Raw genomic sequence first — 27,547 nt, forward strand, 5'->3', positions numbered from 1 at the left:
AACGATAAAAACTTTACTTCAAAAGAGGAGCATTTCTGACAATAGTAATACATTTTTGGACACAAAATATGTATATATTGTGCAGCTTTAAGACTGGGTGCAGCCATCGTACCCAGGCATACAAGAATTCAATGAACATTCATGCATGGCATTGTTCACAAGACAGTGACACTGTAAGTGTAATTGCACAATTCACAGTTAACTCCTTGTGTGATTCTATAGCAGGGTCCTACAGATACATCTCAAAATAGAAACACATACAACCACAGACACAAGTACCAAGGCCAATCAAACACATTTCACTTGAAGTACTTTTCCAGTAAGTAAAAACGAAAATGCTCAACAAAAATATAATTGCATGTAATTAATAAGAAATTCACCTAAACAACAACAACAACAACAAAGTTCATCAAAACCACAAGTAAACTGTAAAATATACCCCTAGTTCGACACAGCTTCTTAAAATGGAATGAGAATGTTGGTAGGTTAAGGAAACAAACTCAGCCATTCTCACTAAATGTAGATTTCAATTTGAAATCAGCCAGACACAAAAAAGGCCGCACCTGAAAATTGTCACAACATGAACTTTTAAACTGCCTGTCCGTTGCGTCAAAGAACTACAACACACAATTCCATAGTTTTAATTGACCCCTTCCCCATTTGCCTAATCGTTATACACAAGCATGCATTTACGCAACAGAATGCATTGAACTAGAACATATTTCCTTCGAGATATAAAACACCTAATGAGCCTGTGCAGCAAGCGTCACAACTGCCAGTCACCAAGACAAATTGCAGGTTATGAAATTTCAGTTGTTTGTATGTTATGAGGCCTGGGAAAGGAGTATGGGGTGGGTGGGGGTGGGGGCAAGGGGTGGTCGGGGTAGGGGGGAGGAGGTTCAGAGAAAGGTGAGGGGTAGGCAATGCTGTTCATATGGCCGATTTCCAACTGATTTCTGATCAGCTTTTAAGTCATTCTGTGATTTACCTTAGGCTAAAAATGGCTGCAATACTAACATCGCAAACATTCATTCATTTTTTCAGCTAGCAGCTGTATGTGGCTGACCGGTTTTCATTAGACTTCTCCTAGGCCTGAAAGGCTTAACAATGCAAAAAGAGGGGCAAGTTCAGGAGATATGGCATAAACTGCTCCACAACCTGCTTCAATGTAAAAAGACTAATGCGAAGCAACTTACCACTAATGATAATATTGTCATTAAACAAGAACCTAATCAAAACACAACGCCCTCTCACCCAGAGCTACGAAACAAGGGGAAGAAATTGCTCTAAAAACAAACAACATATATCTGTAACTGAGGGCTATGCAGAACCAGTTCTTCAACCAATAAGGCCACAAAAAAAAATTAGGTGTGGTTACGGTAACATAGCCAATAAAAATAGGGTAGGAAGGTAGGCAATCACTTTTTTTTTTTAAACTTTTTTTTCCTAATGTGTACAATTAAACCTACTTGACAGGGAAATAAGTGTGCGACTCAGGCGCTTTCGCTTTCATTGCGTTTTCTGCGCTAGTTTTCTTGTTTTTTTGTGTTGTTTTTTGACAAATGTAATAAAAAGTTATAGGGTCGGCCCCTAAAAATAGGGTAGGTCGGGTTACCGTAACCACACCTATTTTTTTTAGGCCTAAGAAGTATTGTAATGAACAAACGATGAGGAAACTATTGCGTGGCACCTGCAAGAATAAAAGCACTGAAATGAACAAACGACATTCATCTTCACTTAGTTCATATGACTTGATGCACCTTTCCCCCAGCAAAACCTACAATCACAAACACAAATGTGATGAAGCTGCCTTGTGCCGATGAAGATGATATAGCAATCAACGCTCATTTCACGGAATCTGTCTCTCACTTCATCCAGGCGACACGCATCTACATTCATTCTTTTCAAATTCTTTATTCTTTCCATTTATGGCCCCCTGTTTTCTCTTCATGAGCAGATTGTCATAAAATACCAATGTATGTGTGCTGTGGTATGCGCCCTTCGTAACAGAGCTTCTCATTTGCCTTCTGCAGTTCCGTTCTTTTCTCCAAGAATGCTTGCCACGGTCTCTCTATAAAAAGAAAAAGAAGATTTATAAATGAATTCAATTCACAGACACGGATTAAGATCAAAAGCAAATTGATAACAATCCATGCAAGGGATAAAGATCAATTGCTGATTTAAATTCAATAATACTGATCATAATAATAATACACATTATGGACTTCCACATGCAAAATTAACATTAATGGCTGGGATATTGGAAGTGGGAATGAGACAGAAAGAACAAAGGAGATGAACTCAGACACACACACGCAGACAGACACTCACACACCCTCTCACTTCTTCATTCTTTTTCACACTCTGAACCGACCAACAGGCGCCCAAAAGGAATGAAAAATTAAAGAGAAAACGTTTACTTTTACAACGACTCTGATTCGTCTGAAGGTTTCTTCTGCTCACATTCCTCCCTCCCTCTCTCCCCTTCTACCTCTCCTTGTCTCTGTCTCTCGCCTCTCATATCTCACTCTCTCGTGTCTATTTCTCTTCTTCATACAACCACACAAAGACAAAATTTAACCACTCAGTTTAATTTATTCACACACACAACCACACACACACACACACACACACACACACAGAATGATTCACACATACACAGACACAGACAGGCCAAAAAGTCATCAAAAAGAACCATCCAACAGTCAAAAAACACACAACACCACATACTTGGCTTCTTCAACCTGCTGTCGGATTCGGTCCCTCACTCCTGAGCTAGTGGCTTTTTTCTCCTTCTGCACCAAGTCTGCCACCGTGGCGTAATAGCCAGGTACGTTGTGTATCACCTGGAGGTGCTTGTCTCCTGACGTCAGTAAGTATCTGTTGCTGTTGTCAAACGCCAGGCCTGAAATGGGCTCTGCAAAAAATAAAAATAAACACAAATTATGAGCAAGGGAAGTAATCTCTCACGCGACAAAATCAGGTTACTTCCCTTCCCCGAAACTTTCTTTGAATATGGCCACACCAGTTCTTGTCTAAACCAAGCGTTACTTGCAAAAACCAGGTGGTGAGGGGGGTGTTCTGACTCTTAACTGGCACTGACACATCCAAAATGAAACAGCAAACACAATTTAAGGGAACACCAATGCAATAACTCCGTTTGAAAAGTACACATAAACAAGAAGGGCAAAGCCCATACGACTCACATGCTTGACCTTGACATGGTCAAATAACTAAACCTAGCAATGACATCATACACTAAGAACTGCTTTACACATTTTTCCTACCAAAATACATGTGACCTTGACCCAATGTCAAGGTCATCCAAGGTCATGCAACACAAAGCTGTTAATTCAAGACATAGGAAGTACAATGGTGCTTATTGGCTCTTTCTACCATGAGATATGGTCACTTTTAGTGGTTCACTACCTTATTTTGGTCACATTTCATAAGGGTCAAAGTGACCTTGACCTTGATCATATGTGACCAAATGTGTCTCATGATGAAAGCATAACATGTGCCCCACATAATTTTTAAGTTTGAAACAGTTATCTTCCATAGTTCAGGGTCAAGGTCACTTCAAAATATGTATACAATCCAACTTTGAAGAGCTCCTGTGACCTTGACCTTGAAGCAAGGTAAACCAAACTGGTATCAAAAGATGGGGCTTACTTTGCCCTATATATCATATATAGGTGAGGTATTGAATCTCAAAAACTTCAGAGAAAATGGGAAAAATGTAAAAAATAGCTGTTTTTAGGCAACATTTATGGCCCCTGCGACCTTGACCTTGAAGCAAGGTCAAGATGCTATGTATGTTTTTTGGGGCCTTGTCATCATACACCATCTTGCCAAATTTGGTACTGATAGACTGAATAGTGTCCAAGAAATATCCAACGTTAAAGTTTTCCGGACGGACGGACGGACGGACGGACGGACGACTCGGGTGAGTACATAGACTCACTTTTGCTTCGCATGTGAGTCAAAAAGCAATTCTAACCTCACGACCTTTTGTGACAATAAACTTTCAAAACTTTGAATTGTACTGATCTTGTCTTGATGAAAAAAAGAAATCTTTTATGATTTAAGAATATTTGTGTTACAAGCTGTCAATTTATTATTTAGATTTTAAAAGTTAGTTCTAGCGCCAAAACGAGGCACCCAATTGTAGCTGATCAGACGGTCCACGAAAATAAATTCTTTGAAAATGTCTCACTCTCGGCGGAAAGCAGCCAGGATGTTCCCGTTCGGTGAGCGTTCAAATGGATTGGTGTTTGTATTGTGTGTAAAAGCCTGACAGTATTGGGGGCGGGGATATAGCTCAGTTGGTAGCGCGCTGGATTTGTATTCAGTTGGCCCGCTGTCAGCGTGAGTTCGATCCCAGGTTCGGCGGAAATTTATTTCACAGAGTCAACTTTGTGTGCAGACTCTCTTCGGTGTCCGAACCTCCCCCCGTGTACACTACATTGGGTGTGCACGTTAAAGATCCCACGATTGACAAAAGGGTCTTTCCTGGCAAAATTGCTTAGGCACAGTTAATAATTGTCTACCTATACCCGTGTGACTTGGAATAATAGGCCGTGAAAGGTAAATATGCGCCGAAATGGCTGCAATCTACTGGCCGTATAAAATTTCATCTCACACGGCATCACTGCAGAGCGCCTAGAACTGTACCCACGGAATATGCGCGATATAAGACTCATTGATTGATTGATTGATTGATTGAGTATCTGTGATGGTTTACTGGAGGCTTACTGTGCCTTTAAGTTTTTTGTACGGGACGGACAGCCGGCCAGCCAGCCGGCCAGCCAACCGGCCACATATAAATCCTAATACTCACCAATTGCTCAGGTGAGTCAAAAACAGCATTAACAAGTTCATTGGAGTTCACCATTTGTTGCGGAAATTATCGCTGTCATCGCTTACATGTTTTTATCGAGGTTACGTGTGTTTGGCTTGAGGTCACGTGTTTACGAAAACACACGTGCCTAGCGAACACTTCCAGTATTCAGCAAGCCATCGGTGGCGATTCCAAGCCACGATGTGAATATTTTCGAACGAAAATGGTATCATATTAAGCGCACGCTGCTTTGCATACACATCAGAGTTAGTTGTTCATCCCGATTGCAGGAGTGAAGCCGATCGGAAGAGTGGAATATGCTCCGGATTTTGTGAAATGCTTGTCCGAGGTAAAGGGGCTCTTACTCTACCACACTGCTTAAAATCCTGACAGAGTTATTTCCGGAAAACGTCTGTTACTAATACCTGACATCATGAATTATTGACTGATAGTATGTCTGGCAAGCAGTCTTGCGAAGACACACGCATTCTTTTACAACACCTTAGATGTAACACACTTTTAGAAATTTGTTATTACTTTTACATGTTTAATTTCAAGTTTGCATTTGTTTCATGCTTAAAATTTTGTTTTAAAATTGGACACAAAGTGTTTTTTCCCCTTTGTTGCATCATATCCAGGCTTCTAAATAGTCTGTACACATGTTTTTTTTGTTCTATCGCATGGGCAATGACGCGGTTTCTGGTGAAGCGTCATGGAGAATATGACGTAAAGGAAGGACGTGAATGGTCTGGAGAGAGGAGAAGAGGATTCGTTATGGAGACTCTGCAAAGAGTGAGCGGATCGGGATCGGGGTTGTGAAGACAACGTTTGGTGAACAACCAGGAATACAATGAACGTTAGGTTGTGCGCGTGACAGCAAACGTTAGGCTGTGGTTGTAGGACAATACATTTTGTTGCTGTAGATGACAGCGGATTTCAGATGAATGAAGGACAGTGATCGTAACGGTCAGGATGTGTGTCGCGAATGTCTAGATTCTTTTGAAGAAGAACTAATGAGGTGGACTGATCAGTAATAAGAGTGAACGAGTTTGATCAACAAGATCCGCGAGGGGCTCATCCGAGGATGTGAACACGGAAAGCGTTTCGCGAGAAGAAATCAGATCGACGGTTGGTCGGTGCACAGATGGTTAAATCAAATTGCCGCCTACGAACAAAAACACTAGAAACAGCGTGAACCAAGGAAACGACAGCGCCGAAATGAATCTCAACGGGGAAATGAAATCTCTCATGAAGATTTGGAAAGAAGAGGGTGAACTTGCAGGTTGGACTGGAGAAACTCAGACTACATTCGTCATGAAGGAAAGTGAGAAATTTCAAGAAAGACAAGTTCAGATGCAGAGAGAAGAAGCAGAAAGACAGATGCAGAAAGAAGAAGCAGAAAGAGAGACGCAGAAAGAAGAAGCAGAAAGACAGACGCAGAGAGAAGAAGCAGAAAGAGAGACGCAGAAAGAAGAAGCAGAAAGACAGACGCAGAGAGAAGAAGCAGAAAGACAGACGCAGAGAGAAGAAGCAGAAAGACAGACGCAGAGAGAAGAAGCAGAAAGACAGACGCAGAGAGAAGAAGCAGAAAGACAGACGCAGAGAGAAGAAGCAGAAAGAGAGACGCAGAAAGAAGAAGCAGAAAGACAGACGCAGAAAGAAGAAGCAGAAAGACAGACGCAGAGAGAAGAAGCAGAAAGAGAGACGCAGAGACAAGCAGAAAGACAGATGCAGAGAGAAGCAGAAAGACAGATGCAGAGAGAAGAAGCAGAAAGAGAGACGCAGAGAAAAGCAGAAAGACAGATGCAGAGAGACGCAGAAAGAAGAAGCAGAAAGACAGATGCAGAGAGAAGAAGCAGAAAGACAGATGCAGAGAGAAGAAGCAGAAAGACAGACGCAGAAAGAAGAAGCAGAAAGACAAACGCAAAGAGAAGAAGCAGAAAGACAGATGCAGAGAGAAGAAACAGAAAGACAGACGCAGAGAGAAGAAGCAGAAAGACAGACGCAGAGAGAAGAAGCAGAAAGACAGACGCAGAGAGAAGAAGCAGAAAGACAGACGCAGAGAGAAGAAGCAGAAAGACAGACGCAGAGAGAAGAAGCAGAAAGACAGACGCAGAGAGAAGAAGCAGAAAGACAGACGCAGAGAGAAGAAGCAGAAAGACAGACGCAGAGAGAAGAAGCAGAAAGACAAACGCAGAGAGAAGAAGCAGAAAGACAGACGCAGAGAGAAGAAGCAGAAAGACAGACGCAGAGAGAAGAAGCAGAAAGACAGACGCAGAGAGAAGAAGCAGAAAGTGAGACGCAGAGAGAAGAAGCAGAAAGACAGACGCAGAGAGAAGAAGCAGAAAGTGAGACGCAGAGAGGAGAAGCAGAAAGACAGATGCAGAGAGAAGAAGCAGAAAGACAGACGCAGAGAGAAGAAGCAGAAAGACAGACGCAGAGAGAAGAAGCAGAAAGACAGACGCAGAGAGAAGAAGCAGAAAGACAGACGCAGAGAGAAGAAGCGGAAAGAGAAACGCAGAGAGAAGAAGCAGAAAGACAGACGCAGAAAGAAGAAGCAGAAAGACAAACGCAAAGAGAAGAAGCAGAAAGACAGATGCAGAGAGAAGAAACAGAAAGACAGACGCAGAGAGAAGAAGCAGAAAGACAGACGCAGAGAGAAGAAGCAGAAAGACAGACGCAGAGAGAAGAAGCAGAAAGACAGACGCAGAGAGAAGAAGCAGAAAGACAGACGCAGAGAGAAGAAGCAGAAAGACAGACGCAGAGAGAAGAAGCAGAAAGACAGACGCAGAGAGAAGAAGCAGAAAGACAGACGCAGAGAGAAGAAGCAGAAAGACAAACGCAGAGAGAAGAAGCAGAAAGACAGACGCAGAGAGAAGAAACAGAAAGACAGACGCAGAGAGAAGAAGCAGAAAGACAGACGCAGAGAGAAGAAGCAGAAAGACAGACGCAGAGAGAAGAAGCGGAAAGAGAAACGCAGAGAGAAGAAGCAGAAAGACAGACGCAGAGAGAAGAAGCAGAAAGACAAACGCAGAGAGAAGAAGCAGAAAGACAGACGCAGAGAGAAGAAGCAGAAAGTGAGACGCAGAGAGAAGAAGCAGAAAGTGAGACGCAGAGAGAAGAAGCAGAAAGACAGACGCAGAGAGAAGAAGCAGAAAGTGAGACGCAGAGAGGAGAAGCAGAAAGACAGATGCAGAGAGAAGAAGCAGAAAGACAGACGCAGAGAGAAGAAGCAGAAAGTGAGACGCAGAGAGGAGAAGCAGAAAGACAGATGCAGAGAGAAGAAGCAGAAAGACAGACGCAGAGAGAAGCAGAAAGAGAGAAGAAGCAGAAAGACAGACGCAGAGAGAAGCAGAAAGAGAGAAGAAGCAGAAAGACAGACGCAGAGAGAGAAGCAGAAAGACAGACGCAGAGAGAATTCTTTCTTTATTTGGTGTTTAACGTCGTTTTCAACCACGAAGGTTATATCGCGACGAGACGCAGAGAGAAGCAGAAAGACAGACGCAGAGAGAAGAAGCAGAAAGACAGACGCAGAGAGAAGAAGCAGAAAGACAGACGCAGAGAGAAAAAGTCGCGTAAGGCGAAAATACAATATTTAGTCAAGTAGCTGTCGAACTCACAGAATGAAACTGAACGCAATGCAACGCAGCAAGACCGTATACTCGTGGTCCACCGCTCACGGCATAGGCAGTGAAATTGACAAGAAGAGCGGGGTAGTGGTTACGCTATGCTGCATAGCACGCTTTTCTGTACCTCTCTTCGTTTTAACTTTCTGAGCGTGTTTTTAATCCAAACATATCATATCTATATATTTTTGGAATCAGGAACCGACAAGGAATAAGATGAAAGTGTTTTTAAATTGATTTCGAAAAAAAAAATTTGATAATAATTTTTATATATTTAATTTTCAGAGCTTGTTTTTAATCCGAATATAACATATTTATATGTTTTTGGAATCAGCAAATGATGGAGAATAAGATAAACGTAAATTTGGATCGTTTTATAATTTTTTATTTTTTTTTACAATTTTCAGATTTTTAATGACCAAAGTCATTAATTAATTTTTAAGCCACCAAGCTGAAATGCAATACCGAATCCCGGGCTTCGTCGAAGAGTATTTGACCAAAATTTCAACCAATTTGGTTGAAAAATGAGGGCGTGACAGTGCCGCCTCAACTTTCACGAAAAGCCGAATATGACGTCATCAAAGACATTTATCAAAAAAATGAAAAAAACGTTCCGAGATTTCATACCCAGGAACTCTCATGTCAAATTTCATAAAGATCGGTCCAGTAGTTTAGTCTGAATCGCTCTACACACACACACACACACACACACGCACGCACACACACACATACACCACGACCCTCGTTTCGATTCCCCCTCGATGTTAAAATATTTAGTCAAAACTTGACTAAATATAAAAAGCAGAAAGACAGATGCAGAGAGAAGAAGCAGAAAGACAGACGCAGAGAGAAGAAGCAGAAAGACAGACGCAGAGAGAAAAAGCAGAAAGACAGACGCAGAGAGAACAAGTCGCGTAAGGCGAAAATACAATATTTAGTCAAGTAGCTGTCGAACTCACAGAATGAAACTGAACGCAATGCCATTTTTCAGCAAGACCGTATACTCGTAGCATCGTCAGTCCACCGCTCATGGCAAAGGCAGTGAAATTGACAAGAAGACCGGGGTAGTAGTTGCGCTAAGAAGGATAGCACGCTTTTCTGTACCTCTCTTTGTTTTAACTTTCTGAGCGTGTTTTTAATCCAAACATATCATATCTATATGTTTTTGGAATCAGGAACCGACAAGGAATAAGATGAAAGTGTTTTTAAATTGATTTGGACAATTTAATTTTGATAATAATTTTTATATATTTAATTTTCAGAGCTTGTTTTTAATCCGAATATAACATATTTATATGTTTTAGGAATCAGCAAATGATGGAGAATAAGATAAACGTAAATTTGGATCGTTTTATAAATTTTAATTTTTTTTTACAATTTTCAGATTTTTAATGACCAAAGTCATTAATTAATGTTTAAGCCACCAAGCTGAAATGCAATACCGAAGTCCGGGCTTCGTCGAAGATTACTTGACCAAAATTTCAACCAATTTGGTTGAAAAATGAGGGCGTGACAGTGCCGCCTCAACTTTCACGAAAAGCCGGATATGACGTCATCAAAGACATTTATCAAAAAAATGAAAAAAACGTTCGGGGATTTCATACCCAGGAACTCTCATGTCAAATTTCATAAAGATCGGTCCAGTAGTTTTGTCTGAATCGCTCTACACACACACACACACACACACACACACACGCACAGACAGACAGACACACATACACCACGACCCTCGTCTCGATTCCCCCTCGATGTTAAAATATTTAGTCAAAACTTGACTAAATATAAAAAGCAGAAAGACAGATGCAGAGAGAAGAAGCAGAAAGACAGACGCAGAGAGAAGAAGCAGAAAGACAGACGCAGAGAGAAGAAGCAGAAAGACAGACGCAGAGAGAAGAAGCAGAAAGACAGACGCAGAGAGAAGAAGCAGAAAGACAGACGCAGAAAAAAGAAGCAGAAAGACAAACGCAGAAAGAAGAAGCAGAAAGACAGATGCAGAGAGAAGAAAGAGATTTAGCCAAACTGAGAGAGTTAGAAATAAACACTCAGCGCGATTTTGAAATTGAAGCTTCAAAGTCGAGGTCTAGCGTCAAGGAAAACAGTCATCGGGGTGTGAAGATAAAATTGCCTTATTTCGATAACGACGAAGACTTAGACTGCTACCTATGGCAGTTTGAAAGAGCGATGAGAGCGAAAGATGTACGGGAACAAGAATGAAGCATCAATCTCACATGCCTGTTGAAAGGGAAAGCATGTGAGGCTATCACGCAAATGCAGTATATCGACATGGATGATTATCAACAATTGAAGAAACAACTTTTGAAGAAACAAGAAGGGCAAAGCCCATACGACTCACATGCTTTACACATTTTTCCTACCAAAATACATGTGACCTTGATCCAAGGTCAAGGTCATCCAAGGTCATGCAACACAAAGCTGTTAATTCAAGACATAGGAAGTACAATGGTGCTTTTTGGCTCTTTCTACCATGAGATATGGTCACTTTTAGTGGTTAACTACCTTATTTTGGTCACATTTCATAAGGGTCAAAGTGACCTTGACCTTGATCATATGTGACCAAATGTGTCTCATGATGAAAGCATAACATGTGCCCCACATAATTGTTAAGTTTGAAACAGTTATCTTCCATAGTTCAGGGTCAAGGTCACTTCAAAATATGTATACAATCCAACTTTGAAGAGCTCCTGTGACCTTGACCTTGAAGCAAGGTAAACCAAACTGGTATCAAAAGATGGGGCTTACTTTGCCCTATATATCATATATAGGTGAGGTATTGAATCTCAAAAACTTCAGAGAAAATGGGAAAAATGTGAAAAATAGCTGTTTTTTAGGCAACATTTATGGCCCCTGCGACCTTGACCTTGAAGCAAGGTCAAGATGCTATGTATGTTTTTTGGGGCCTTGTCATCATACACCATCTTGCCAAATTTGGTACTGATAGACTGAATAGTGTCCAAGAAATATCCAACGTTAAAGTTTTCCGGACGGACGTCCGGACGTCCGGACGGACGGACGGACGGACGGACGGACGGACGACTCGGGTGAGTACATAGACTCACTTTTGCTTCGCATGTGTGTCAAAAAAGCTTGTCTGAGAAAGCATAAGACTAAGAGGCTAGACATAATTCCATGGGACAGTTCATTAGAGAACCCAAACCAATACAGTGTTATTACCTCTATCTAAGACCCCCACAAATCTGAAAAATGTAAGTCTTATCAGGGGGGGGTGGGGGGGGGGGGGGAGCCCTAAAATAGAGGAATATTAACAATGAACAACAAGTCTGAACAAAAAATTCAAGTCTGCATGTCAAAGGAGTCTTTACATGGAGGGTCTCAAACCAGAGGTCCTACTGTACCACAATAGCTCACCTGCATGAAGTCTGTACAAGGTATCCAACTCTTTGAAATTCACAGCGTCCCAAAACACAACATTGGACTCCCCGGAGATGGCCACGGTGCGTCCATCGGGAGACAGTGCGATGCGGTTTGGACCTTCTAGGCTGACCGGTCCAGAGAATATCAACTTTGCGTCCTGGCCTTGGCTGTACCGCACTGGAATAGGCAAAAGAAAAACATCAAATCTTCTGTAAAATACATATTTTTGTTTGGTTTAAACAAAACTTGATTCAGTTTTAGTATCGTGACATACAATTGATGACACAGGGGATCCGAACTCAAGCATAAAGCTTATATTAAGGAATCCAAGGGGAAACATAAAATATGTTTTTTGTTTGAGTTTTTTGCTTGATCATTATTTTATCATGATTGACTTGAATTGAATCAAATCTGTTTAAAACATAAAAATGAAATAACGGTGAAGGCCCAGTTGGGTGCAAAGCAGTCACGGCAAACAAAACAGCATGGCATTCTGCGTGTGTGCGGTCAGAATACTCACACACAGAGACAAAACACTCAGACATACACACACACACTACATATGTATAAGCTAAAAGACAGATAGACAAACAAACAAAAAACACATACTCTCTTTTTCACTCAAAAACAGTTGATAACTAAAATGCCACAGAGGGTCAAATTACTTCCTACATGAAGATGTCTGCACTGAGACTGTACTTGACACAGACACAATGTACACCTGCAAAAACTGGGCTCCAACCCCACTCAAGTATACCAAAACTTACCATCTGTGTTCCACAGTTTCCAAGTCCCATCTTTGGACACTGTTGCAACCCTGAAAGTAGAGATTTTAGACATAGGACATAAGACATAAGATTTTATTTCAACCACGTGCATTACACAGGAATACATCTTGGTTTGAGTTCATGCAATACATAGTACAGTGGAGTCCGGGTACAACGAATCTCAAGGGAGATACATTTTAGTTTGTTATATCAGCAATTAGCTGTAGAGTTTTCAACCCTAAATGGCCTTAAGACAAGTTTTCCCACTCACCTTCAAATGATCGTCCCATCGATCTTTCCTTGGAGAGTACAATCTCTGCATGTTTTCAACAGCTTCATAATATAATCCATAGAGAGAGGCATAGTTCAAATGTTCACTTTACTGTCACAATTTTAGAAGTAAAATTTAAAAAGTTGTGTAAAAGCATGTACATGTACATTCTGATCAATCTCCGTGTCCGTCAAAAAAGACACTGCACACACTGACACTGCCGCGACACACGTACTAAGCTGTTTTGAAAAAGTCCAGAATGTTTGTCTGACGCTGCTCAGAACTGGCACACTTCTCCACTGTACACTCCAATTTGGAGATCATATCCAAGTCACAGACATCGCTGCACTTTGCCTGCAAGTAGCGACGTAGGGTATTGGCAGCAACACGTGCTTCTGTGGCAGTTGGTGTTGGGAGCGGTTCTGGGTCAACACAGCGGCGGTGGCTGTTCCGTGCACCTCCCGCTGTTTGTTCAGAGTTCGCTCATCACGCGATGTGCACTTGTGTTTGTGTATTTTTGTGTATTTTTGTCTTTGGAGACAATTATTGACATCAGTTCGTTGTAGCCTTGTGACTTTTAGAGACAAAATGGCCCCGGGGCGATGAAAACGTGTTTGTTAAAAGAGGAGTTCGTTATGCAAATGAGTTCAAAAGGTTCGATGTAGCCGGAAAGTAACAAGTAAGAAATAGAAGGCTGTCTGCCGGGAAATTAATGGCAGTTTGTTAAAAGAGGGATTTCTTTATACCCAGGTTCGTTATAGCTGGATTCCACTGTACATTCAAACACAACAACCAAACAGAGTGCTAACAGAACTGCATACACACACTCACTTACACCCACACACACACTCACACACACAAACAGACTATGTACTAGTTAGTTCTCTGCACTTAATGCACAACTGAATGCAGCAGAACCATAGTTAGAGTAGATCAGCAAGCAGATGTGCAGTCAGTGTGACTCTGAAATCATCAGCAAGTACCACACTGCAGTAAAATACAAAATAAATTAAACAATTATTTTGCATATAACCTCTTTTTCATCAGATGAAATCTAACACTGCAACACCTAAAGGTAACCCATCATCTAACTGTTCCCGGGCCTTATAAGTTTTAAAGCTCTCACCTGCTGGAGTCACCGTTGAAGGCAAAACTGTAGACACCAGAATTGTGGCCTTTCAACTCCATGGCTCGTATCACCTTGAGTTCACCTGGTGTTCCTGACACTTCCCAGATTTTGACGTCTGGAGTGAAGCCTGCAAAACAAAATGCAAAGTCCTGAATAAACCCCGTAGAACTGACGTGACACACTAAAAGAAGAGCGACCATTTGAGATTCTCTCAGTCGGATGATCAAACTCACACAGGATCAATCAGGCTATTGCCAAAGAAAACAGAGGTTTACAAACTTATGAGGAGAAGAAATAACGAATTTAGTTTGCTTTTAATCGTCATCTAAAAAGAGTGCAACCGTGCTGAAAATATAAACTACTGCTATTACTACAGCAGTTTGTAAACAGTTTGAGCAACTCTGCACTGCAGGTTTTACAGTGCACAATCACATTCACACATGTTGAAATGATTGTTAACACATCTAAATTGCAAGCATGAAAACTAGCAGACATATAATGGTCTGAAATCAACTTCTGAGCCAGTTAGAAGAGCATGGAAATTCTGGGCCAGGATTTTAACATTGCCCTTATATTACAATCTTTAAAAAAACAAGAAGAGCAAACGCTCGATCGAGTCACTTTCGCAGTTCTGAATATTATATGAGGCATCAGATGGACAGGAAGAAATTGCTATTCACAACACAATGAGTCACGTTCACATAAAATTTGAGCCCGGTCACTTTTATAGTTTCCGAGAAAAGCCCAACGTTAAGTTGTGTGTTGCCGAACAGAAAAGGCTAGTTATCTCCCTTGTTTTTCTGATAACGTTCGTAAAAGGCTACAGATGTAAATACTTTGATGTAAAGAATAATCCTACAAAGTTTCAATCACATCCGATGAACTTTGTCAAAGATATAAAATGTCTAATTTTTCCTTTGACGCTGACCTGTGACCTTGAAAAAGGTCAAAGGTCAACGAAACCATCGTTAAAGTGTAGAGGTCATTGGAGGTCACGACTAAACAAAATATGAGCCCGATCGCTTTGATAGTTTCCGAGAAAAGTCCAACGTTAAGGTGGTGTCTACGGACGGCTGGCCGGACGGCCGGCCGGACAGACTAACACTGACCGATTACATAGAGTCACTTTTTCTCAAGTGACTCAAAAATCTGGATTTTCTCATGTGCAAAAATAATTGATAAAACATGAAACCCTAAGTTTCGGAAAAAAAGAACATGTGAATCTTATCCCTCAAAGAAAAGAATTTTAACAGATAGAGAGATCTTTTAGCCTAGATGTTAACATGTATTCTAATTCAATCAATTTGGGGTTTTAATGAAACAGATCCTGTGATTGGTCAGAATGCCCAAACTCATTAAAAATTACCGGTCATTAATTGTCGATAACCACTCGCTAAAAAAGCCATTAACCACCTGCTGGCGAGGCGCATTGATACAACCTCAACTAGTCTCGGTTAGCTTTGAGGGTCATTTTACAAGTAGGAAATATGAAGGCCAACGAAATACCGAGACCATAAGGTATGCGAAGTGATGACGTCGAATACGCGACGGAAGTTGATGCATGAATTCTTCCAGACTACGTCAGTCAGTTCCAAAGATCGCTTTTGTGATGAGAAGAATTTGTTTTAGAGTTTGCTGTCCAAAAACCGTCAAAAAAAAAGGAAAATGTATGTGAAAGAAAACAAAACAGGAGCAGAGTGATACGATAGGAATACAGAGACATATTTCTTGGGACTTGACCCTTGCAGGTAGGTGGACTGAAAGTAGTGTGTGAACAGAACAGAACCAATTCTGTCTGTTTACCATCGCATGAAAGCAGAAAAGAGATTGAATTACAATAACATTAACATGCTTCCATTTGAAACTTCTCGGTCTTCATCGTGGATTGACGCCCTCCCAAAGTCTAATTGAAGTCCTCCGTCGCTTCGCTCCATCGGGCTTCAATTAGCTTTGGTCGGGCGTCAATCCCCGATGACGACCTCGAAGTTTCAAATGGAAGCATGTTAATGTGTAATTGAAAGATTTTAGTACACAAAGGGAGAAAACTCCTGCATCAACGTTTCATGGTGATCAAAAGACAAACATTCCAGATGTTCTCCTTCATTGTACAAGGAATTATAACATTAATGATACAATAAAAACCTGTCCATAACGACCACCCAAGGGACTAACCAAAGTGAAAAGTCTAGAAAATCCTTGATGGAGCTCCTCAGGGGTGGTCCATGCTGGAAGGTGGTCATTAATGAGAGGTAGTCGTCAGGGCAGGTTGGACTGTATGTTTGTTTGTTTGCTTAACGCCCAGCCGACCACGAAGGGCCATATCAGGGCGGTGCTGCTTTGACATATAACGTGCGCCACACACAAGACAGAAGTCGCAGCACAGGCTTCATTATTCTGACACCGGACCAACCAGTCCTAGCACTAACCCCATAATGCCAGACGCCAGACGGAGCAGCCACTAGATTGCCAATTTTAAAGTCTTAGGTATGACCCAGCCGGGGTTCGAACCCACGACCTCCCGATCACGGGGCGGACGCCTTACCACTAGGCCAACCGTGCCGGTGGACTGTATGTATCACACATATTTTCTTCATTGTACACTGACAAAAAACTTACCGGAAGAAGCAACAAAGCGGCCACAAGGTGAGACGGCACAGAAGTTGTTGGACATCTGATGTGTGTTGATCATCTCTTGCTGTTCTCCTGAAACCACAAATGTAAAATGTACACACACATAGACCCACACACAGAGAAAAAGACAGACAAACAAACACACGCATGCACATACATACATCTACAGGAACACACCCACACACATGCACACACACACACACACAATTCAAAAATGCAAGAAAGTCAGTGGCCAGTGTGGAGTCAATGTACCTTTCAGATCATAAATTCCAAGCTGTGTGCCAACCATTCCAGCCATGATAAAGGTTCCTTTACTGGACACTCCCACATTGAGGATTTCAGCTGGAGCAGGCTGTAACAAAAAGAAAATGATGAGAATCTTTTCAAAATGACACAATTTTGTCAGCATGAAAAGACAGGTATTTCCATTATATTACTTTATTATCACTTTGCTGGGAAAACAGGTCGCTTCCTCCCAGTGGAATGCTAGCAGCAACGGGAGTCCAGCTAACCAGGTGTTTATAGGTGTAAACAGCTACCTGCACATATGGCAAATTAAGTTACCCACGTCTTTTACGTGCCACTGTGGTGACACAGGGGTGGAACATGGGTGCCGTCTCTGACTCGGCATAACATGTTCATTAATGTCCGTCCCAGCCTGGATTCAAACCGGTGACCCAAGGATCACAAGTTACCGTATTTGACGGATTACAAGACGTATAGGCCGCGCCACTATATTAGCCGCCGTCGAAAAAAATATAATCAGATCGTGTCAATCAATCAAAACAACCAGGCAAACGAAAGTACGGTATTTGGCGAAATCAGCTCCGAGAATAAACAAGTGAAACAAAGAAGAAAAGTGAAAAAGTTTGAAGAAAAATATCACACACACAATTTGTAACCAACACACACATGTAGTCTCGCCCGGAATAAGCTTTTTTGGGATGATTTACGACTTTTGCGCACATTTCACGCAGACGAAAACACAACATGGCGGCTCTCGCTCCCCCAACTATCGCGAGACACAATAAACGAAATCTCGCGCGCGCGAGATCCTGATACATACGGTGTTTCTCTGTACGCTATCTTGTCACGACGACTTGTTGAAAAACGAAGATTCGCGAAAGACAGAGAAAAGCGCCGAGTCTTGAGTAGAGAGCTAATAAAATACCTGTCATCGCTAATCGAGCGAAATGAAAATCCGCGGCGACTTCCATTAGGTGAATGCTATTCAAGTTTAGGTAACGTTTTAGCCGCATCTTTTTATAAGCCGCAATGTAGTCCGTCAAATACAGGCAAATCCAGCCAACTCACAAACGGTTAAGTCAAAAATTCGCTTAGCACACAAAGAAATTCTGGTCCGGAATTATCCCTCTTTATCTATGTGTACAAAGTACCCTGAGCTCGAAATGGGATTTCTCTTACGTAAGTCGAAAGACGGATAGCACACAACAGAAAGTCAGTCCCAAAGACAAAGTTTACTCTATATTTACTACAGCAACTCGAAACACGAAACTTGGCGTCAAACACTAGCGCATTATGTAACCTTATTCCCTTCTTCTCTACACGGACGCCACACCGACTGGTCAGTCGGCAAGTATGAACTGAAGTTAGGAGGGGGCGAGGAGTAAGGAGAATTATCCAACTCCAAGAAAACATTCTGAAAAAGGTGGGGAAGTGGTGACAAGGCAGTGAACGCACTCACCATGCACTGACATCATACGAAAGCAGCCACACAAACACAGCACAGAGGCAGAGGCAGGTGTGCAGATGTTTTGTGAGAATAAGCGTTGAAAACCAGTTTGAATAAAAAAAACCCAGCAGATAGAGCCGCATGTCATAATCATTCTTCTTGTCTGGCTTTATTGACTGCATGCCGATCTTGAGGCAGTGACTTTTCACTCTTCAGTCGGACTGTACACAAACCGCTCTCACTCTCCCTCACTGACTACCCTAAGCCCTGACAACTGATCCTTGGAAATTGTTTGGAAGAGTACACCTCTCTATTTCTCTCCAATGCTCTTCCTGCTGACTTCAGTGACACCGGACACCCCACTGAGTTTAGCCAGCTATCCCCCCCCCCCCCCCCTCTCTCTCTCTCTCCCCCCAGCCATGTACTGTTTGGTGCTGTGGCCAGAGAGGTGTCACCGGCTAATTGAGGCCAGCTGCACTGTTCACTCAGAGCAAAACTAGTTGACTGTGTCTAACTTTTGACAAAGCAACACAACTGAAGGGTTCACAGATTAGGTAACCGACTCACTGGTCAAGGCTGCAGGGAAACAAGAGTATCTTGTCAATGAAAGAGGTTACACACAGATACGCGATGCTGAGAACGGTGGCCGATTTTTTACGCGATGCTGAGAACGGTGGCCGATTTTTCACTCTCTTTCTCGGAGGGCCTTCATCATTGCAGGGACTGCTGTAAAGAAATGCTTGCTCAGAAACTAACTCTTTTTGCATTGAAACATGCACCAGAACTGGTGGACACCATCGACAATGTCAAACATGAAATCGAAGCAGTTTGCTTGAGGAAACGGTCGTCAGCAACTCAAACTTCTCTGTTTTCTTTTTTTAAGAAAATCTGAGGTGACTTTCTTTGTGGCCCCGCCCCCTCCCTCTGTAAGGACCCCCCTCCATAAGGACCGATTTTTGTCAACATTTTCAAGGTCGCTATAGAGGGGTTCCACTGTACTATGACCAAGTCGAAATTTCGGATAGGACACAATAACAATTCGGTCCCTTCAATTTCGTCTTATCCGGATTTGCCTGTACGGTAAGTGCTCTACCAACCGAGCTACCGGGGCCCAGTGGGTAGACTATTGGCACTATTAACATATTTTGCGTTTCCCAGCTAAAACAAGAAGAGCAAACGCTCGATCGAGTCACTTTCGCAGTTCTGAATATTATATGAGGCATCAGATGGACAGGAAGAAATTGCTATTCACAACACAATGAGTCACGTTCACATAAAATTTGAGCCCGGTCACTTTTATAGTTTCCGAGAAAAGCCCAACGTTAAGTTGTGTGTTGCCGAACAGAAAAGGCTAGTTATCTCCCTTGTTTTTCTGATAACGTTCGTAAAAGGCTACAGATGTAAATACTTTGATGTAAAGAATAATCCTACAAAGTTTCAATCACATCCGATGAACTTTGTCAAAGATATAAAATGTCTAATTTTTCCTTTGACGCTGACCTGTGACCTTGAAAAAGGTCAAAGGTCAACGAAACCATCGTTAAAGTGTAGAGGTCATTGGAGGTCACGACTAAACAAAATATGAGCCCGATCGCTTTGATAGTTTCCGAGAAAAGTCCAACGTTAAGGTGGTGTCTACGGACGGCCGGACGGCCGGCCGGAGAGACTAACACTGACCGATTACATAGAGTCACTTTTTCTCAAGTGACTCAAAAAAGTACAATGTAATACTAAAACCCATGCAGAAACAACATGTGGGTACTAAGCTAGATGTGTACTCTCACATCAATTTTCATGTATTCCTTCACTTCAACAACACTTACAATTGAAGGAAGGAATTCTACGCTGACAAAGCTGATACTCCCATCTCAGAGACTTGCACACAGACACACACATGTGTAAACAAGCATGTATACATGCACCAAAATCCTTTCAACTATGAACATGAATCTATACATTATTTGATTAACCTTTGGAAAATCCATAGTTCCTAAAACACCAATGTTGCCGCTTCCATCTTCCTTCTTGCCTATCTTGAACACCCGCACCTTGTTACTGTTGGAAAGGCTTCCGACAACAGCTCTGCAACACACAATGAATCACGAGAATGGTTTAGGGGAAATCAGACACAAAGTGAAATGCAGGAAAGACATCTCACAAGTCAATCACAGCCAGAAGTACACAGGAACCTACCATATTTTGCAAAACACACCCCCCACCCCCCCCCCCCCCCCCCCCTTCCCCACGTTAAACACTTCTTCCCTTTAAGACCATGTTTTCTTCCAGGTTTTGGAGGTGCTGTGTAACTATAAGACCATGCTTTCTATAATTTTCTGTTTTAACTTCCAGTGAAAGTCAGAGTATAATTATCATACCTTGAGTCAGGACTGAACTTGATATCCGACACTGTATCCAACTCCACATTCATGCGGATGAATCTGAAATCCGCAGAAAGAGAGGAAATGAGACAGGAACCTGATAATTGTCATCATCTGCAATGTGTAGATCTATACATTAATAATCATGTTATGAGCAAATATAATTAATCAAGATTTAATTGAACTAAAAAGTTGTCAGAATACATCTAACGGATAAAAAATAATGTAATAGTACTAATACTAATAGTTTGATCTGAGGCCAGCAATTCTGTTTCTACGGAGAAATAGTCCATCAACTGCAACATGAGCTAATGGATTAATGAAACTGTGCTAGCTAACTGACATTGATTGACAATCAACAGGCATGGTACTGAAGGAATGGCAGTTTCAGCTGAAATAAAGCCGGGGGTCCAGGGGGCCGCTTAGACCTGGCGGGGTCAAGGGGCAGCGCCCCTTTGTGGGGGTCAGGGGGCAACGCCCCCTGAAGCTGACGACTTTTTACTAATTCAAATGTGTTTAGTGCCCTCTTCTTGAAGCTGAGAGGGATATAAGTGAAAGATAACAAGGCTTGAGTAAGAAAAAATAATAATCTCAAGTCAATCAGCAGATTTTTTTATTTTTTTTATTTTTTTTTTATTTTCGTTTTCGGCGGATTTCCGCCGATCGGCGGAAGAGTACCATGCCTGAATTCAAATAACTTAATTGAACAGAAAATTCCGAACTTTTTAAAAGTGAAGCAGTCATGCCCTTCATGAGTGTACATGTTCAAACTTCAATTATTGAACAATTATATGTCTGCAATAAACTTATTACTATTCGGAATGAATATTTCTCTGGCACTGATTGTATGTAATTTCAATATTTATTTTCTCTGTAATTTCAAACTTCAAGGTCCCTGAGCCAGTGACCATACACAACATTCACACACAATCATATGACCACAGTAGGTACTTGATCATTCTCCAAGTCAAAGACAAACCATGATACTTTTTACTAAAAGAGAAAACAAAAAGAACAAGAGTACAAACAAACAAACACTGAACAAAAACACTCACTTATGTTCTTTCTGTGTGAACTCTTTGGTACTCCACATCATCATCACTCGATCTACGGAAAAGTTTAAAGGCAATTTATATCCATATGATTTTGAATCAGTGTAAGAATGAAAGAACATAATATCATCAATATTATTTATAAAAATCATTGCCTCTCATACCATTCTCAAATTCCCTCTTAAGTAATGGTCACATGTGCGTTATGTTAAAAAAATATCAGTTTATCAGCCTTGTGAAATTTGTCATAGATGCAGGTGGCCTTATGAAATGTTCATAACGCCGTTCAACTTGGCTCCACACAGAATTTCTCAGAGAAGGCAGCTATTTGTTTGTTTGTTTCTTTGTTTGCTTAACGCCCAGCCGACCACAAAGGGCCATATCAGGGCGGTGCTGCTTTGACATATATATGATGTTGTGACAAAAGGTCGTGCTCCAGACCCCATGTGTGTTTGTAAGCAATTAAACAACATTATCAAAAACATGTATGTGTCTGTGTTTGTTTGTTGGATTGAAAATAGGATGAAGAGATACCTACGATAAAATTGTGTGTTTTAACAACAGCTTTGTGAATTAAATCTACGATGAAAGTGAAAAACTGCGGAAAAATTTCCCGCCGAAACCAATAAGTATGAACTCATACTTTTGTTATCAACCCAGAACACTCTTTTTAATGCACAAAACCAAACTGCATTGTAAATCTGGAAATAAGAATAATAAATCAATATGTGTGTAAACAAACCTGCTTCTATATAAAAATATTTAATTAGAAACGGAGAAATTAACTTCAGGTTGTTGGTTGTGACGATGTTTGTCCGAAGTGACAACGATGTTTTGACATCGTGTGTATGTATCATCTATGCTCCGGTCCGAACTTTTGCAGTTTCCAGAACACAAAAAGAATTAATGTATTAGTTGAGATCGCTGGGCATTTGAAATTTACAAACATGACAGAGATATGCCGAATAATTTGCTAAGCATCGAATCATTTGTCCGGACGTCACAACCAAACAATCACGAATTTTTCAACAACTGACACTCTCCGTTGACTTCCGATCGTACGTTTTAATAGCATCGCTCCCAACTGATTTCAAACCGAGGCTTGTTTTTCTTGGAAATGGCGCGTCGAAGAAGGGAAGGTAAAAGAGCTTCGTTTGTCCGTATTTTCTGAATTACAAGTTGACGTCACAACCGACATCTACATCACAACCGACAAACAATCTGTTAGAAATAATTTTTCATTGAACTCATTTCGAATTTGCATGTTATTCAAACGAAACAGAGCGCATCAAAATACGACACACTGCTCTCTGTTTGTTGTTCGCGCTCATCGAATGAGTGCGATAGGTAAAAAGCTGAGAGAGGACAAATTATTTTGTATGTCCAAAGTCACAACCGAACATGACCGACATACGAAATGTAATTCACGGCTGTTTCGAGAAAGCAAACAATTTGAAAATGTTCGTTCGATGTTTTGTACAGCAGCTAATTATTGACGACAAGCAACTGAATGAATTTCTGCATGAATATTTCCAATCCACACATAGTTTACTGTCGGTTGTGATGACTTCTCCAGAAGACAAACATGCTATGTTCACTGTCATAACCAACTTACCTTACATTTCTTTGGTATATTTTTTGGAATTTTTGTTGTTGTTGTAAGCTGTTTTCCCTTCTTTTAAAGTAGTAGTAAAGAAGTAGGTCAGTTGTCAATTGATTATCAGACGACACTAGTTGTAGTAGGCCTACCAGTAGGTCATGGCCTAAAAACTCAGTTTAACTTTTAAGTAAAAAAAAAAAATTTGGGTGTCACTGTCAGTGCAGGCTCTGTGTGTGTGTGTGTGTGTGTGTATGTGTGCTTGCTTACAGAGTTACATAAGCTATAGTTATGGGCTTATAACTTATATTGAATTAACGTTTTTGAATTAACGTAGCCTAAACAATTTATGTTGTAGTCCAGATTACTGCAGAGTCCTGATCATCGCTGATGAAGGTGCATTTAAGATGCTTTCCCACTCTACAGCATTTTCCCATTTTCAGTTTATTTAACTTAAGCTACAAATTAATTATGACTTTTTCCAGGCCTGTCGTGAGTTGCACAGAGGAAAGAGCTTGCGAACGTTCGCTACGATAACATGCTAAGCCATAAACCAAAGGCTCTTCCAGTCCTCTTTATGGGTTTTGTTTTGCATATTATTAGTATTATATATGGAGAGAGAGAGAGAATGCAAAATAAGACAGAAAAAGAGTTGTCTGTCTTTTAGTTTTAACTTTAAGTGTTATGTTTAATTTTGTTTGTCCATCGCTATGTCATCACAACCGACCATAAGATTAAGCACAGTCATCGTAACAAAGGCTCTTCCAGTCCCCTTTATGTTTTTTTGCAAATACTAGATCTGTAGTAGTTAAGGTAGTAGCCCCCCAAAATTGTTTTTTGTATTCTCTTTTGTTGAAAATGAAATGACAAGCATCAAGTTTGTCCATCGCCTAATCATCACAACCGACTCAAAAAGTGCCATGATCATGGTAATTTGAAGTTTGTGAGCTCTTTTGTGTGTGTTTTTATGTAAAAGGAATTACATATCCTTGATTTTAACTGACAGAAGTGTTCTTTTGTCATTTATTTTGTAAACACATTAAACGGAAACGTGATGTTTATGTCGGTCGTGATGTTGGACAAAACATCATGAAAAATAAATAAATAATGTAAGTTGGTTTTGGAATTGTTTGCGTGTAATTCACTGGTGTTGTACTTTCTTTTGATTTATAAAAGGTATTTGGATTGCAGAAGTTTCATTTATGGAGGTAAATCAATCAAATGGTATGTCCAGCATCACGACCAACATCTGTCAGATTGTTAACAAAATATGCTTATTCTACAGAACCCGCTGACCAAACTATCTTTTCCTATTTTATTTTATGTAATGAAAATATGAAACATTCAGCATAAAAATGCACTTGTGTCAAAAAATATTTTTTGATTTTTGATTTTTCTACTCTTTTTGCCACGACCTTTTGTCACAACATATATATAACGTGCGCCACACACAACACAGAAGTCGCAGCACAGGCTTCATGTCTCACCCAGTCACATTATTCTGACACCGGACCAACCAGTCCTAGCACTAACCCCATAATGCCAGACGCCAGACGGAGCAGCCACTAGATTGCCAATTTTAAAGTCTTAGGTATGACCCAGCCGGGGTTCGAACCCACGACCTCCCGATCACGGGGCGGACGCCTTACCACTAGGCCAACCGTGTCGGTAAGACTGCTATTGGTATTACCGTGTCTTGGTACTTTTTCTTAGAAACACTCAAATGAGATGGTCCAGAGTGCTTCATGACATCTTCATAAGTCAATAACTTGTGAGGGAGAAAACTGAATCAAAGTCCATCATCTTGTTTGAACACTTGCCCCGCCAAGCCTCTCCTGATTGGTCAACTAGCCACAAGCGTAACGAAAGTGTGGCCATCTGCATAACGCAAGTCGAATCAGGCCTTTAGTCTTAAACACATCGGACAATGTATTTCTACAACACATTTACAAATTATACAATGTACACTTTCCCCAAATTCATTTAATTTTTCATCACACAAAAGATAGTTCTGATGCGCACATTTTATGCTGATAACTAGTGACTATCTAAAATGTTTATCATTTATAACTTATAAGAAAGAAAGAAAGAAAAATACAAGTAAGAATGACAAAACTTGATTTGCAGACTTTACAAGGAAAGTTAATCTGCAAAATCCAGGGGATACAGCATGCACGATTAGCATATCATCAAAAGTCACATAAGCTTGTGCAAATAAAACTTAAACTTCAATCAATACAAAAATAATAAATGAATAAATAACGAACCAACCGACCCACATTTTCTTTTCTAGACGGGGGGGGGGGGGGGGGGGGGGGGAGCTTGTCGTCGGAAAGAAACGTTTCTCTTTTTATGTGTGTGCCAAAGACCTCACAGTGAACTCTGACGCGTGTTTCTTTCAGACAAGACTTGCTCACGGCTAGTCGTTCGCAGAGCTGGAAGGCGAGAGTGTAAAGTTGAAACGTTTTGATGGCTAACCACGCAAGAATTTAACACCATCGGTTGATACCAAGAAGATCGCCTGCACTGGTATCGCCTGCACTGGTCGGTAAACAGCCAGGAACAGTCAATCGAATTGGCAGCTGCACGGCCACCATTTTGTTCTCGCATAGCGAGCAACCCTAAGGCTACCTTGCCTTCGCTTGCCTAATCCTAGCATTCCTCGCGGCAAGAATTGCATAAGAAACGGTACTTCCTTGCCCCACTCGCCAATTTTCGGCTTAAAGAAACAGGCGACGGTTCTTTTCCTTACCATCTGAAGTAGACACAAGGTACTTTCCATTAGGACTAAAGTCGACAGCCACCACTCGACTGCTGTGACCTTTCAGTGTGCTTGACAGCCATTGGTGAGTGAAGGGAACAAAGCCGGCCTTTTTCACTTTTGGCACCAGCTTTGATTTCTTGGCTTGCTTTTCTGCCGGCTTCTCTGCTTTGTTGTGTGTATCACTCTCTTGGTTTTCTAAGCAACAGAAACAGAAAATTCAGTTGTAGAACACACACACACACATAAAGTACACACACACAAAAAGCATACTAAAAGTAAACACATGCACGCACAAAGATGCCATTGCTAATGCTACTAAATGAAAACAAGCAAGTGGACTTTAAATAGTCTTGCAATGTAAGTTTCAAAATTACAATACACAATCTCTTGCACTTGCACCTTAAACGAAAACTAAGTGTGTCAAAATTTCACTATAATAATGACCCATATATTTTGTTTCTTTAAGTTTAACAATAACATTGGTGCACAACTTTGGCAGAATAAGTCAGGGGCGGACCTAGTTGTGGATAAGGGGGGGGTTCCAATTTGGAGCAGGGGTCCAGGGGCCGCTCAGGCCCCGGTGGGGTCCAGGGGCAAAGCCCTGGTGGGGTGTCTGGGGGGCGAAGCCCCCCAGATGCTGAAGGAATTTTATTTTTTTAGGTCAATCGGAGGCCTCTCCTTTGAGTTTCTCGTCAGTTTCAAGCATGTTGCATTTGGAAGGAAGGAAAGCACAAGCCCTTTATTTTTTTACACACACAAAAAATAAATAAATAAATAAATAAAAAACGGATGGGGGGGGGGGGGGGTTCCGTGCACCCAGGAACACCCCCCCCCCCCCCCCCCCCCTAGGTCCGCCCCTGGTATAAGTATAACAACTAAAGTGATGAATGAATAAAAAAGAAAGAATCAATTTCATGTATGCATAATGAATTAATTTGAATAATATTACCCTTATCATCCCCCCCCCCTCCCCTTTTAAAAACATACAAAAATAATGTCAAGAGCAGAGCCCTAAGCGAGATTCAGGATCTTGACATTACAAATACAACCTCGACCGTAGGCATACTATGACATAAATGCGTGCTACAACATGCGCTTCCCACGATGGAATGTGGGTGTGCACAAATCATTGATTCCCTCACAGTACAATCTTCCAGTTTCACTTTCGCAGCAAACGTCGACGTGTCATAATCGCATGCAACGTGACTTCGAAATGCATCGACCTTGTTTAACACAATCCCATTTCTGAAGAGACACTGGCACACTGCTGATCATACCTTCATTTTCGCTCTTTTTATCTCCTCTTCCAATGCTGCAAAGCAATGCAAGTAGAAGAACAACAGCACCAACAGCCGCTGTAACAGCTATCACCGGTAACGAACTCGCTTCCTCCGCCATGTTTAACC

At 41.3% G+C, this 27,547-nt stretch overlaps 1 protein-coding gene across 1 annotated transcript; it reads right to left on the reverse strand.

The window, feature by feature from the left end:
• LOC138975836 (transducin beta-like protein 2) lies at positions 1 to 27,547 on the reverse strand. The gene is made up of 12 exons (XM_070348597.1): positions 27,419 to 27,547; positions 26,130 to 26,336; positions 21,784 to 21,835; positions 20,726 to 20,788; positions 20,321 to 20,432; positions 16,910 to 17,009; positions 16,643 to 16,729; positions 14,024 to 14,153; positions 12,627 to 12,676; positions 11,854 to 12,036; positions 2,731 to 2,917; positions 1 to 2,071 (listed from the first exon to the last, which is right to left on the reverse strand). Exons 1-12 carry the CDS (start codon positions 27,537 to 27,539, stop codon positions 2,017 to 2,019), a joined length of 1,347 nt encoding a protein of 448 aa, XP_070204698.1. The 5' UTR covers positions 27,540 to 27,547; the 3' UTR covers positions 1 to 2,016.

This window comes from Littorina saxatilis, linkage group LG9 (genome assembly GCF_037325665.1).
Source record: "Littorina saxatilis isolate snail1 linkage group LG9, US_GU_Lsax_2.0, whole genome shotgun sequence".
NCBI classification, from domain to species: Eukaryota; Metazoa; Mollusca; class Gastropoda; order Littorinimorpha; family Littorinidae; genus Littorina; species Littorina saxatilis.